The sequence below is a fragment of the Malania oleifera genome, chromosome 4 (assembly GCF_029873635.1).
Source record: "Malania oleifera isolate guangnan ecotype guangnan chromosome 4, ASM2987363v1, whole genome shotgun sequence".
Lineage (NCBI taxonomy): Eukaryota > Viridiplantae > Streptophyta > Magnoliopsida > Santalales > Ximeniaceae > Malania > Malania oleifera.
Genome location: NC_080420.1, coordinates 41,717,522 through 41,731,106, shown reverse-complemented (window position 1 = coordinate 41,731,106; position 13,585 = coordinate 41,717,522). Strand labels below are relative to the sequence as shown.

The window sequence follows — 13,585 nt, the reverse complement described above, 5'->3', positions numbered from 1 at the left end:
CTCTTCTTCACAATCCCAGATTCCCAAGTACATAAATTTACAGTAAAAAAAAAACAAAGAACACCCACCAACATAAGATTAATCTTACAAGACCATAATAAAATCCAAAAACACAAAATGACAAAAGTCGCCTCTAAACACAAACTAGCAATGGGACGCCCTACATTTGATACTTATTTGGTTCCATATTCCACAGACCAAAATTGAGTAGGAGCTTCCGCTAATTTAGGCTAAAGGACAACTATCCATTTCTTCCAGCCATCTTTCATGTAGAAGATCCCCTTTTGAACATCCTTGGCATATGAGATAGCTTGATTAATGGTCTCTTAAGTGATAACTGCAATTTTATCTGAATCCCATAGCAATCCACCAATGTTCGCTGCACATTCTCTTCAAAATGGCACCAATGATGAGTTTATCAAACTCACAGGGATAAATCTCCCCATCCTTCCCATGCCAGGAGAGAATTCAGTCTAGAATACATCCCAGTCATCATTAATGGGATTTCAAATCTAACCTCTTTCAGGACAATCCTTCTATTATCAGCCACTCTAGACAGTTCCTATGTTCCAACTCAATATTATTCCACCACATACTAACATACCCCTTAAGACCAGCCTCTACTATACTAAATCCACTCTGTCCTCAACCGGATACAAACTGATATCGAACACATGCACACACATCCAAAGCAACAGGGTAAGAACCTGAATTCATAAATTTCATTCCAATTCCATGACTGAATGTAAAATTGTCTACATCCTAATATAAATAAGAGAACCTTAAAACTTAATTTCCAGAATAAGATTATGCCTTCCAAATAAAATTCCGAAAGTAAAACAAAATTGCAAATTAAAATTGGCTAATTTCATGAATAATGAACACAATGTATTGGTTAGGCACTCAATGATTTGCCATGATACAAAACTTTACCATATGTTCTGCAACATAAGATGAGAGGGGGAAAAGTACAATAATTTAGCAGTAGAAAAAGAAATGGGGAATTGTGCATGCACAATGCAGCACCTCCTCTTACCACTTAGTTATTTAAGGCTTGAAGAACATTGTTGACCCACAACCTAACAATTAAGCTATTTGGTACAGTGGTGACTAATATGACATCAGAGCAAAGGTTGCAACAAGGCCCTGTGTTCTGTTCATGTTGCCTGCATTTATCATCTGTCTGTTCAAAAATAAATTATTTGACTGCATCCATCAGATCCTCGTTGAAAACTATCTTATTCCCTATAGTGAATGTTATTCAATGTTTATTAACTTTCCATTGTTCCACGTGCATGTGAGGGGGAGTGTTGAGGCTTGATATACACTGTTCCCTGGAAAAGTAGTCACTAACAGTTAGCAATTTTATGGGCTTTAAAATAGATGGCTAGCCAGGATACAAAAATAGTTGCACTAACAATAGATAGAAAGTAGAAGGCACATTTTCAAATATAAAACATTAAGAATTAGTTAAGTCAAAAAAAAAAAAAACCTATATTATCAAATCTTACATTTTAGTAGAAAATAAAATTTCTACTGTACTGCAGCGATCAAGCATATCAAAGTTTCAAAATAGATAATATTAGATACCTCTGGTCTAGCAGATCCAATCAGCTCAAATGTTTCCAAATCCCAAAATTTTACAGTTCTGTCTGCCGAACCTGGAAATTTCACACATTATCACTTGGAGAAATTGGGCATAAACATTTGGATGATATGATGATTTTGTTCTTGCAGCAGCTTCTCAAGTAGAATATGTAAACAGAGAAGGAGGCCAGAACACAAGTAAACCATCAAATAAACAAGTGCAAACATTTGAATGAAACTGACGGGGAAAAGTAACCCGAATGGAAGTCCTATACACACCTGTAGCCAGGAGAAACTCGAGAGGATGGAAGTCTATGGATCGAATATGCCCTTCATGGTGCTTAAAATCATGCAGCAGCTTTCCAGCAGTTAGATCCCATACCTGCTCTAGAGTGATTGGCCCTTGTCATTGACTGAATAAAAGTGAAAATTTAATGAAAGCTACTCTAACAGCAGTAGCAAACACAATTACCTTCACAATATTGTCAAATCCACCAGATACAACCCAGCGACCATCAGGAGTGAATCTAATAGTAGAAATTCCTCCAGTATGGCCCTTGTATGTGTGAATGCATCCTTTCTTTCTGATATCCCAAACCCTTAGATTAGTGTCTAGTGAACCAGATGCAAAGAACTCACCAAATGGATGGAATTCAACAGCAGTACAACTAGATCTGTGCCCGGTAAGAGTGCGAACCACTACACTTCAAGAACAATTAACAGCTAGATCAGAAATTTGCTTGTATACTATTCCTAAAATTTTGCTAACAATACAACATGGTATTCCCCAATCACCAACTGCCAATTCAAAGAAGCATGCAAGTGAGAATTGAGCTCCTAAATTCTCAAACCATGCCAATGCCACCAGCTTAATGGACATCTAGTGGTACTCTGTATATGTTGTTTTCCCATTTCTTGTCTATACTTCAGTGTTTTTTTTTTTTTTTCAAAAAAAAATAGTTGGTCAATATCTCATATCCTGAAGCACTAGAGCATATAACATATGTAATAGCAGGACTGGTTTGCATGAAAGAAACTTAAGGAAAATAAGGGAAAACTAAAAGGGGATGTTGCAGCAAAACTCAGTTAGGATTCAATGGTCAATTATATGAGCCATCTCAAAATTAAAAAAGCCGATATATAGGCTTTCCTTAAATTTAACTACGGAAACAATTATATGGAAAATTATATCCAATCCCTAATTTAACTGAAATTACAAAATGAAGCCTAAAAAATAAAATCAGAAATTATGAGTCAATGATTGACGCAAAAATCCTATTGGTCATGATCCCCATGAAAATATCAATAATTCATGGTCAATAATGGCAATGGGATGTGATTGAGGTAGTATTAACATTGTTCTCCTAATGTTTTTAATTTTTTGCTTCCAAAAAAGCGAGGTGTTATTTGGACTTGGACTCAAACGAACCCAAAGTGATTTGAATCTTATCATTAGAATATTGTACACAAATCAAGAAAGCAACACATTGACTGAACTTAGAATTATTGGGGGTCTCATTTGTTACATTTAAGAAATGGAACCATAGGGCACTGTATATGTTGGAATTTGAATTGCAGGCAGGAAAAGTGCAATTGTTCAGCTTACTCTTTGTTTCTTCCAAATCCCACAGCTTCATTGCACCAGTAGAAGCTCCAGCCAGTACCAAAACATCTGCTAAATCAAAAGTTACAGATTCTACCGGACTAGCATGACCACACAGGCTCTGCATTATTAACACAGGAAGATATCTGTCTCTGTCAAACAAAGTAATGTTGCCACCAAATGTACAATTCCATGCCACAAAAGATACTTAAAACAAACATGCATGCAATAATACAAAAATTCAAATAAGACTTAGTTCTATGACTTCCACTTCATCAATTTTTCTTGTACCCAAAGTCCAAATTCAGAGAGTACTAAAGAAGAAAAAAGTGCATAGATTCAACCTTTTTTATTACTCATTTTAACTTAGTTCGTTAGTTCATAGCAAGAAAGAATATTTACCACACAATGCAAATCAAAGATGCCTTAAAATGCTAAAGAATTCAAACTAGATAAAAGTATCTTTTGATTTTTTGATTTTTTTTTTTAAGAACATCTATACTTATCAAAACCAAACTGGAAGAGAATTTGGAAGTTAGAACTGACCATTAATGAAGTTGGTTTACCAATGGCCCATAAATTCACTTTGTGGTCATCTCCACCCGTAACAAGAAGCCTACATGCCTTCTTTCCAATATTTAAACAGTTGACACCAGATGAATGAGCCGCAAATTCCTCTGTATTCAATTCAGTCAAGGGAACAAACGCAACAAAAACAAGAAGACTTAACAGTAATAGAAACTTGAACTCCTAGCCTTTGGATTTGAATATTGATGCCTAAACAACAACCAAGTCGTAGTTCCACCCACTAGGCAGAGTCGACTACATGAATCCTCTTCTATCATTCCACATGATCCAAGCAAATATCATCTGAAAGTTGGAGTATTGTCAAATCCTTAGCGTATCAGTCCAAGTAATTCTAATTCTACTCCCATTGCCACTATCAAACTAGACAACTCCTGTGTGTTATTTGGCTTTTGTTGCAACTTGCAAGTGCTCAAAGCATCTTAATCGCCCTTTACTTATGTCCTACCGTGTGCTATGCCTTGTACGAATGTGTTCATTCATTTTAATTTATCTTTTTGAGTTATACCATACGTCCACATTACATCCTCATTTCAATAATTTTCAGCCCAATGTCTGGAGCATGGCTGCTCTTATAGCCACCCCAGACCCTTCTTTTAATTTTAACTGTGTTTGATAATGATAATAACACGAAACACCCAAAGCACTTATCCATTTCACCCAACCTACTACAACCCTATATATTACATATTCTTTTAAATTTTTTTCTTCACCTGGCAGAATAGATCCACGGTATCAGGATCTATTAGTGTTGACTATGAATTTTAAAATTTGCTCCAATATTCTTCCTAAAATGGCAAAGTACATTTCAAGTATTCTGTCTGTATCACTAAAAAACTCCACCGTTGCTGAAACTTCGCAGTCCATCCCCAACTCACAGTTCGGTTACTTAGGAAGTTGATGCAAAAAAGAAAGTAATAAAATTCATGTGGCAATTCTCAATGAATCAAGAAGAGGAATACTAATTTCCTTATCTTCTATCACAGTAACAATGGAATATTGAACTTGAACAATTATTTTGCTCCTAAAAAAATTAAGTTTATCTATTTACCCCTAAAATGACAAAGCACATTCATATATAATCTCCTAGTCACTAAAAAGATTCCACTGTTGCTGAAATTTCAAAGTCTATCCCCGAGTTTCAGTCCGGTTGCGAAGGAAGTAGATGTAAAAACGGAAATAATAAATTTTTTGTAGCAGTTTTGATAAATCAAGAAGCGAAAAACTAATTTCCTTAACCTTCTATCGCAGTAACAATAGAAAATTGTACTTAAACAATTATTTTGCTCCTAAACTTAAGTTTATCTTCTCGGTGAGAACTAAACAAAAGAAAATAACAAACTTTACATTTCTTTTCCACTTCACTTCCTCTTAGCTATCTTGGCAACCAAACGGCGGGAAAACGTACTCTCAAATCCCAGAACTTCAGATCGACGAGACCCAACTCGCTTTGATCAAAAGAAGTTCAAGTACAAGCATCACCGAACCCTAGACTCGTATCATGATTTACAGAACCAAGCTCAGCAGAGCAAAGCGTTTCGCGAATTTTTTTTTTTTTTTTTTAAAACAGAAAACAGCAGAAATTAAATTCAAAAGGATACGCAACTTATATCCACGCTTAGCCATTCAATCACCCGAAAGAAATCCAGGAGTCCAATCCTCCAGCCTTCAAACGACGCGCTTCAGCGATGATGCAGGTGACATTCACTTGACAGGAAGGTCTGCGAGAGAGATTGAAGAGGAAGGTGAAAGGATGGACGCTGTGGAAGTGTACAATAAAAGGAGAAGAACCGGATTGAGATGGGAACAGTGAAGAATTTCAGAGATTCAACAGTAGAAAGGGAGCTCAGAAAAGAGGAGGAGAATTTGCTTTTTAAGACGGCTTCTGTGCAACGAGAGAGAGAGAGAGAGCTTTTTTGCAGTCGTTCAGACCACGACCGGGGCGATTCAACACCGTGGGCTATTTTTTTCCTTTTTGACCAAATTGTCCTTTGTTGGATTCTGTTTCAGGTGTTGAAATTACCAAAAACACCTGCGTTTGTTAATTTTCTGACTTTCTCAGGTCTTACCTACAAATACATGTATTTATTTTTAAAATTTTTTTTTTTTTAATTTTGCGGTACTCAATTTTTAAATCTTTTCCTCGCTTGCACGTTAGTGGCCTATAAATTTAGAAATAATTCTTCATTTATCCTTTTTTAAGGCCCTAGGCCTCTACCTACCGCACGTGTGTAGGAAATAAAAATAAATAATAATTATAATAATATTTGTGGGTGAATGTTTTATTAACCCATAAATATCCTAGCCTAGAAAATTTATGATTTTTTCACGTAATCATCAAGGCATTAACAAATCTAATTTTTTGATAATTTTATTCTCAAGTTTTTAACCACTTTTTTTTTCTTGTAAGAATTCGATTACGATGATTCCTCGTATTGGAATTGAGAAAAGAATCATGGAGTTAACGCACTATCTTTAATTTTAATATTTTAAATAAGATTTTCATCAAAAAATTTTGATAGTGTGTAATAAAAGTTAATGTTAGGTCTTAAAATTATAAATATTGAAGTTTTTTATTGGCACATTTTTCTTGTTTAAATCGAACAATAGAATGTATAATAGCTTTGAGAGAAGTGCATTCACTTCCTCTTCAATTTATTATCTTTGACACATAAATTTTTACTAAGATGCTAATTAAATGTAAGGAGTAATGATATTAAAAAAGGGTCCACAACTAAAAGGAGGAAATAAAGAGTCTCATTTGTTGTTTTGTAAATGATAGCTGATAAGAGTGAATTGGATTTTAAAACTTTTTTACTAAATTAAATTTACCATTCACCACAAATCATATTCCGTTAAAAAATATAAGCTTGTATGTAAAATGATTTAAGTAATGAGTACAGACATATACGTGTGGAGCATATCTCATTTAAATTAAATGTGTGTATGCAAAATAATTATAACATTAAATGAACAAGCATACACATACAAAATTTAAAGTACGGAAATTAAATGAGATAAAGAGAGAGAGACACACAAGATTTGTTATTGAAATTCGGCCAATTTTGCCTATGTCCCTGCCTTGGGTAAACTCCCAAAGATTCTACTAACCTGCTCACTTAAATAGGCGGAGCAAAAGCCGTTTACACTTCTTCTTATAGGGTGGAGTCTCCCCAACTCAATTATCAGGCTAAGCCAAACTAGTTCTTCTTTACAGGGCGGAGTCTCCCCAACTCAATTACCAGGATTAGTCAAACCGGTTCCTTCTTACAAGGTGGAGTCTCCCAAACTCAATTACCAGGCTAAACTAAACTAGTACATAAAACAATTTTTGTACAAAAAAGTGCTTCTGAAAAAGTTGAGTTATACACATTAAAATCTAAATGCACTATCATATGATTTAAAATGAAGCTCAATAGAGTATGTTTTTTTCTCAAAAATATTTTTCAAAAAACAATGCGAGAGTATGGAAAATGATTTTCTCCTTGGAAATTACCTTTAAAAATAATCAACAAGCCTTTTGCGCAAATATGTATATGATTAAATACATGCTCAAGACATTTTTCAAGACAATATATATCAATTAAATATATGCTCAAAGTTCTTGAATAACCCAAGAAACTTTTCTCCAAAATTATTTTCAAATAAAAGTAAGAGAACTTGAGTTTTCTTTTTAAAATGATTGACCTTAAAAATAAGAAGGCTTTTGAGCAAGAATAAATATATATATATATATATATATATATATATATATATATATATATATATATGAGATTACATATAAGCTCAAGCCTTACTTGAATAACAAAAAGAAATTCTCCAACAATAATTTTCAAGATAAAGATGTTGGAGAAATTTGAACTTAGATTTTCAAACTAAAGAGGAGGCTTTCAAGCAATATATTATGAACATGAATATAAGCTCAAGCCCTCCAATAAAACCTTTAAAAGGGTTTTCCCAAAAATTATATATTTCAAATGAAAGAGTATGGGAAATTTGATCTTTGAAAGCACAAGAATAAAAGGCTTTCAAGCAATATATTTATGAATGAAATATATGCTCAAGCCTCCTTAAATAAAACCCCAAAAAATATTTTCTCCAAAAATGATTTTCAAATAAAAGTGAGAAGGAGAAAAATTACCTTAGAAAAACTTCAATAATAGAAAGGCTCTCAAACAAATATATGAGTGGAGATGAACTCAAGCCTTTTTAAGAAACCCAAAAAAACAATTTCTTCAAAAAGGATCTTCAAGGAGTAAGAGAAAAGAAAATTTAAGCTCAAATGGGGTATGAAAAAATGGAGAGAATCACAAGGATATTTAACTAAGTTTGCAAGATGATTCTCTAACATTTTTCAAGTGTTTGGGGCTTGTATTTATAGGTCAAACCCATTTCTAGCCATTTTATGGCCGTTGAGGGAAGAAAATATATTTTATTTTGAAAAATTAGTAGTTTCTGCCCGTTGAGTGTTTTGACACCGTACAAAACCATCAACGATTTTTCGGGGCTCTCCCAAACCGTCAACTGTTTTTTCCTGAAGGTCATCAACATGAAAGGAATTTTCTACTGCGGATACCTTCTAATATTTTGAGCATAACTTTTTCTATACAACTCCAAATTGAACATTCTTGGTGTCAACATAAATCTAAGAGAAAATTACACAACTTTCATGTTAAACACTTTTTAAGATAAGGAGCTTTTGATAGAGAAAAGTGCTCATCAATATAGCACTGGTGCTCCCTATAATCGATGCACATCCTTAGCATTCCGCCTTTCTTCTTTACAAATAGCACTGGTGCTCCCCACGATGACACGCTAGGTCTGATAAACCTTTTATCTAACAATTCTTGCAACTGGTCTTTCAGCTCCTTTAACTCAGTTCGGGCCATTCTGTAGGGTGCTTTAGATATCAGTGTTGTTCCTAGAAGTAAATCCATAGCTAACTCAATTTCCCGATCTGGTTATAAATTAGGTAACTCTTCTGGAAATGCATCTAAAAATTCCTTGTCTACTGGAATATCAGCAAGTTTCAATTCTTCCTCTAACATCTCTTTTATATAAGCTATATACCACAAACAACCATCTTGGAGTAGCTTCTCAGCCTAAATAGCTAACACTAACTATGGTGAGGCGTGTACACGTGATCCCACAAATCTGAATTCCTACTCTCCTAGGGTCTGAAAATCACCTCTTTTTAATGGCAATCAATGCTAGCGTAGTTAGTTGCCAGTCAGTTCATACCCAATATCACATCGAATCCCTGTATGTCTAATACTATAAGATCAACTAGTAATATTTTCTCTTAAATGCTCACTAGATAGTTTTTAAGTACCCTTCCATATCTCACTACTGATCTAATTGGCGTGACTACTGATAAATCAGTATCCAACAATTATGTCTCAACTCCAGTCAACTTGACATACCCCAACAACACAAACGAATGGATGACACTTGAGTCAAATAAAACAACAACTTTATATGATAAAACAATAATCATACATGTCACAACGTCGCCTGCAGCATCAACATCTCCCAGCGTCAATGCATAGACTCTCACTAGAGTTGTGTTCCTCTACTGGCCGCTACCCCTGGGTACCTGGTTATGTCCCCAGAATGGTCTGGGAGCAGGAGCAGTATTGTATTGCTCATAACAATCTCGTGCTACATGACCCGATCCACCACATCGATAGCAGACATTTCTCGCCGCTCTGCACTCACCCCCGTGTCTCTTTCCACATAAAGGACAAACTGGATAAGCCTACTCACCCTGAATCTCCCATCTCCTAGTCTCTTGCCTCTGAGCTCTGTCGTATCTGTCTCCCCTCCAAGGGACTCGGTTGGAACCCCAGAGGCATGGGCCTCTTTGTAATGCCCCGACCCTTTATACAGCCCCGAAATGCTACTACACCTGTATAATACACATGTCTTGTATAAACATACATATACCACCCGCCCTAAATAGGGACATACAGGTGTTTCATACTAATTTGTAATCTCATGCACATCGGAAAACTTAAACATTCATATGAAATCTCATAGACAAAATCAGAGTTTCGAACTGTATCCTCACGTACATATGATTGTACTTAAAGCATAACCTGTTTTTACAACCCCCAAAAAGACATTCTGAACTAAGTTTATTACATATACAAAACACTTACATAAGCTAAACACAATACGACACTCCATGTCCCTCTAGCAACTAGGACCGACGTCCTGTAGGACCTGAAACAAAGGTAGTATGTTGGGATGAGACACTTCTCAGTAAGGTGGAAGATATTACATTAGTGTGTGACAATACAATTCAAACCAGTAGAAAGTAGTTACATATATAGCATATTCTCAATACTGTAATATAGGAGATATATATATATATATATATATATATATATATATATATTCCTGCAATAGATAATTAAGTATCGTTGCAAGTGAGAGTTTCTGAGGTTAGGGTATGGTACAGGTCCATACACTATACAATCCCTCCGCCTGGTACTCAAACCTGTGACTTTGCCTATTTTAGTTTTTAAATCATGTATATGCATATTTAGAACACCGTCTAACTTTGAAACAATTATAACTATGCCAACACTACCCTGTGGCACAAGTTGTGCGATTTACTATAGTCCGACTGAATCCACCTAGTCCATTAATCCACTAGTGACACACTCCAACCTAGCCAACTATCTCGATACCCACACTAAAAATCAAATGTGTGGTTGCACTGTATCCAAAATATAGCAATGGAACCGCACTCATAGATATAAAGCTTTTTAAGGCTTTCAGATATTTAAGCTTTTTAAGGCTTTCATATAACATTGAGTTTTTTAAGCTCTCATAGTAACAAGTTGCGGTCCCAATATCATATATACAATTTATGATAAAACCAAATTAACTTGTTTCCATTTCACAAATCATGTAGAGACCTGGTGAATTATATTAATTAAATAATAGAAGGATGAGAAAAAAAAGAAATTGAAATAGGAAATTCAGCAGGGTCTGCGTTCGTCGATGAATGGGCTTCTTAGCCTCGTCGATGAGTAGATACCGAGAAGGCTGTTTCCAGACCTGAAATTCTTTGACAAAGAGTAAGTATTCGTCGACGAAATTCCTTCATGGTCTCGTTGATGAAGTGACGTGTCTCGTCGACGAAGACACGTGGCTAAGCATTCTATATAAGGCCAAGATTACCCTTTCTGCGAGAGAATTATCTTCTCTCAATTCTCTCTCTCTCTCTCTCTCTTGTATGACTCCCCTCCCTTTCTCTCTAGAAATCTGGGTCGGTTCTTCGCCGGTTCGACGATCCGAAGTCGCCACGCTACTCCTGGGAAGTTTCTTTTCATTTCGTTTGGAGTAGATCGTTGGTAAGGCCAACTTGGATGCCATCCCAGATTCAGGGTAAGTTGGTTATCTTAGGCCTTTTAATGAATATTTGGTATTTCTGGAGTTGTAGAAAAGTAGTATTTGGAGAAATACTGAAGTTTTGTTAGGGGAAATGTTATTTTTAGGGTGTTGAGCTGAGAACCCTGCAGGTGTAAGGCTAGTTATTTTTTTGGTTTTCTAGTAGGAGTAAGGGAATAAACTAAAGCGGTAACTTTCCATGTAAATTATTATTATTTAATAGTAGATTAATTTTCAGTAAGTATGTACTATGTATGAGTATATTTGGGGAAAATATTGTTGTTGAACAGGAATATGTTTTTAATGTATAATGTCAGAAAATGTAATTTCAGAATAGATTTCATGATTTTATTCAATTTGTGTGGCATGAATATTATTTCACGTATATTGTATTATGTTAAGTCAGATTTATAGTAAAGACATGTTTAAAGTTATTTTCAGAAAAATCATAGATATTACAGGAAATTATGGTTTCAACACTTATGATAAACAGTACATGTATTCAGTTCAATATGTATGCAATGCTCGGCGCAAGGCAGTGATTGATAGCCGGTGCAAGGCCGTATTTGTGCATGTTATCTGGCGTAAGGCCGTGATTATTATGATATGTCAGAACTTAAAGAAATGCTATAAATCTAGTTTTATGTTAAACTAGTATATGTATATGTACTATATGTTATCAGAACTCGTATGGTAGTTTAGATCAGTATTCAGGGCTTCGTACCGTAGCTATTCAGTTCAGTTCAGACTTGTGCTACTACCCCTGCTAGTAGAGGGGGTGGGAGATGGATAGTCGATGTGGCTTCAGTGTAGTATTGTAGACGTCCCCCTGGAAGTCTGGACCAAGATGGGGTGGGCCCATCGTACTTACAGACACATTTGACTTAGCAGTGGTCGGCCAGCCATTGTTAGGTCTTGCCATCGGGCTGCACAACCCGTCATGGAGGGTAATACATAACATTATCTAGCTATCCATCTTGGATATATTTCAGTACTATCAGTTATAGCAGATGATTTTGTAATAATAGAAAAGCAGTATGATTTAATATGATTAGATCATATATCTATTACCCTGTTATTATATTAACCATTTTAACTAGGCATGTATTACATACTGTATATTTATTTTAATACAAAAATATTCATGTTGCTACACAACTGTATTTAGTTTATTTCCCATGCTGAGAGGTGTCTCGCCCTAACTTAAAATATTTCAGGAAACCCAGATAGACCGGCGAACTAGGCTCCGTGCCATTAGGGACAATTTATACTACCTTGCTAAGATGGTGAGTTTTGAACTAGGGTCAGTTGGTTTTTGATGTATGATCCTAGTTTTATCTTTTAGATTTTTGGGGATTGTATATATACTTTTACAGAAATTTTGTGGATTGTGAATAGCTTTGGTACTATTATTATGGATGAATATTATATTTACTGTTGCTTAGGTGTTTGTTGTGTATGATAGGTGTCCCCGTTACCCTTGGGTATGGGTTGACTTTTCTATATCATTAGTTAATGGTATTAGGGTACTTATTATGATTAATTATGTAGTAAATTAAGCAGGTCATTACAGTTTAGTATCAGAGCTTAGGTTGCAAGGTTCTGTAGACTCTATAATACAGTAGAAACAATACCAGAGTATAGGATAAAAGAATTTGAGGTCTCGTTTTGTAGTCTAGATGCATAACTTCTGTAATGGTTTATGTGTCATTCTTGGGATGACGATTTCAGAAAAGTCATGGTAAACTATTGTCGGGTTGGGTATCTAGGTTGCAGGATTGAACCTTGGATTAAGATTAGGGATGATAAATCAGTTAGGATATGATATACTAGTTAAATGATTTGTGAGGGGTATGTTGTGGTAATAGGGTCCTAAGCTAAGTTTATTGTCTTTTCAAGATGGACCCTGGAAGTGGTAGCACCCATGCTAGTGGTAATGAGGGTGCTGGGCCCTCAAGTGCAGTTGGTGGTGACTCAAACGCAGTACTACGCAGTGTGGCTCAATAAGTCATGGATGAAATTGCCAGGAACTCCAGAGAGCAGGGAGGTCTGTCTGCAGGTCACAGTAGTTCGATTGAGAAGTTTATCAAGAAGAATCCCTTGGCTTTCTTGGAAAGAACTGATCATGTGGTCGCCGAGAACTAGGTGCAAGAAATTGAAAAGGTGCTGGTAGTACTCCAATGTATGGAGGAGCAGAGGGTGCTATTCGCTATGTATAAATTGACAGGAGAGGCCGAGAGATGGTGGACAACAGTGAAACTCCTGGAGTAGCAGAGGACAGTGCCTGTAGAGATGACATGGGATCAATTTAAGGAAGCATTTTTTGGCAGATACTTTCCAGCCTCGTCCAGAGAAGCTAAGATAGAGGAGTTCTTGAACTTGAAGTGGGGACAGCAAACAGTGCAGCAG

At 35.7% G+C, this 13,585-nt stretch overlaps 1 protein-coding gene across 2 annotated transcripts in view; it reads right to left on the bottom strand.

Annotated features, from left to right (window-relative positions):
• LOC131154442 (katanin p80 WD40 repeat-containing subunit B1 homolog KTN80.2-like) overlaps positions 1 to 5,724 on the bottom strand; it is a 33,045-nt gene extending 27,321 nt beyond the window's left edge. The window contains exons 1-6 of one of the 2 annotated variants that reach the window (XM_058107227.1): positions 5,377 to 5,724; positions 3,737 to 3,867; positions 3,194 to 3,311; positions 2,060 to 2,286; positions 1,867 to 1,969; positions 1,591 to 1,661 (exon numbers count right to left, since the gene is read on the bottom strand). In XM_058107227.1, coding sequence (XP_057963210.1) covers positions 1,591 to 1,661; positions 1,867 to 1,969; positions 2,060 to 2,286; positions 3,194 to 3,311; positions 3,737 to 3,867; positions 5,377 to 5,401 — 675 coding nt within the window. In that variant the 5' untranslated portion in view covers positions 5,402 to 5,724. The remainder of the gene's footprint in view (positions 1 to 1,590; positions 1,662 to 1,866; positions 1,970 to 2,059; positions 2,287 to 3,193; positions 3,312 to 3,736; positions 3,868 to 5,376) is intronic. The other variant, XM_058107228.1, reaches the window with a different exon arrangement.
• Between the last annotated feature and the right edge of the window lie 7,861 nt (positions 5,725 to 13,585).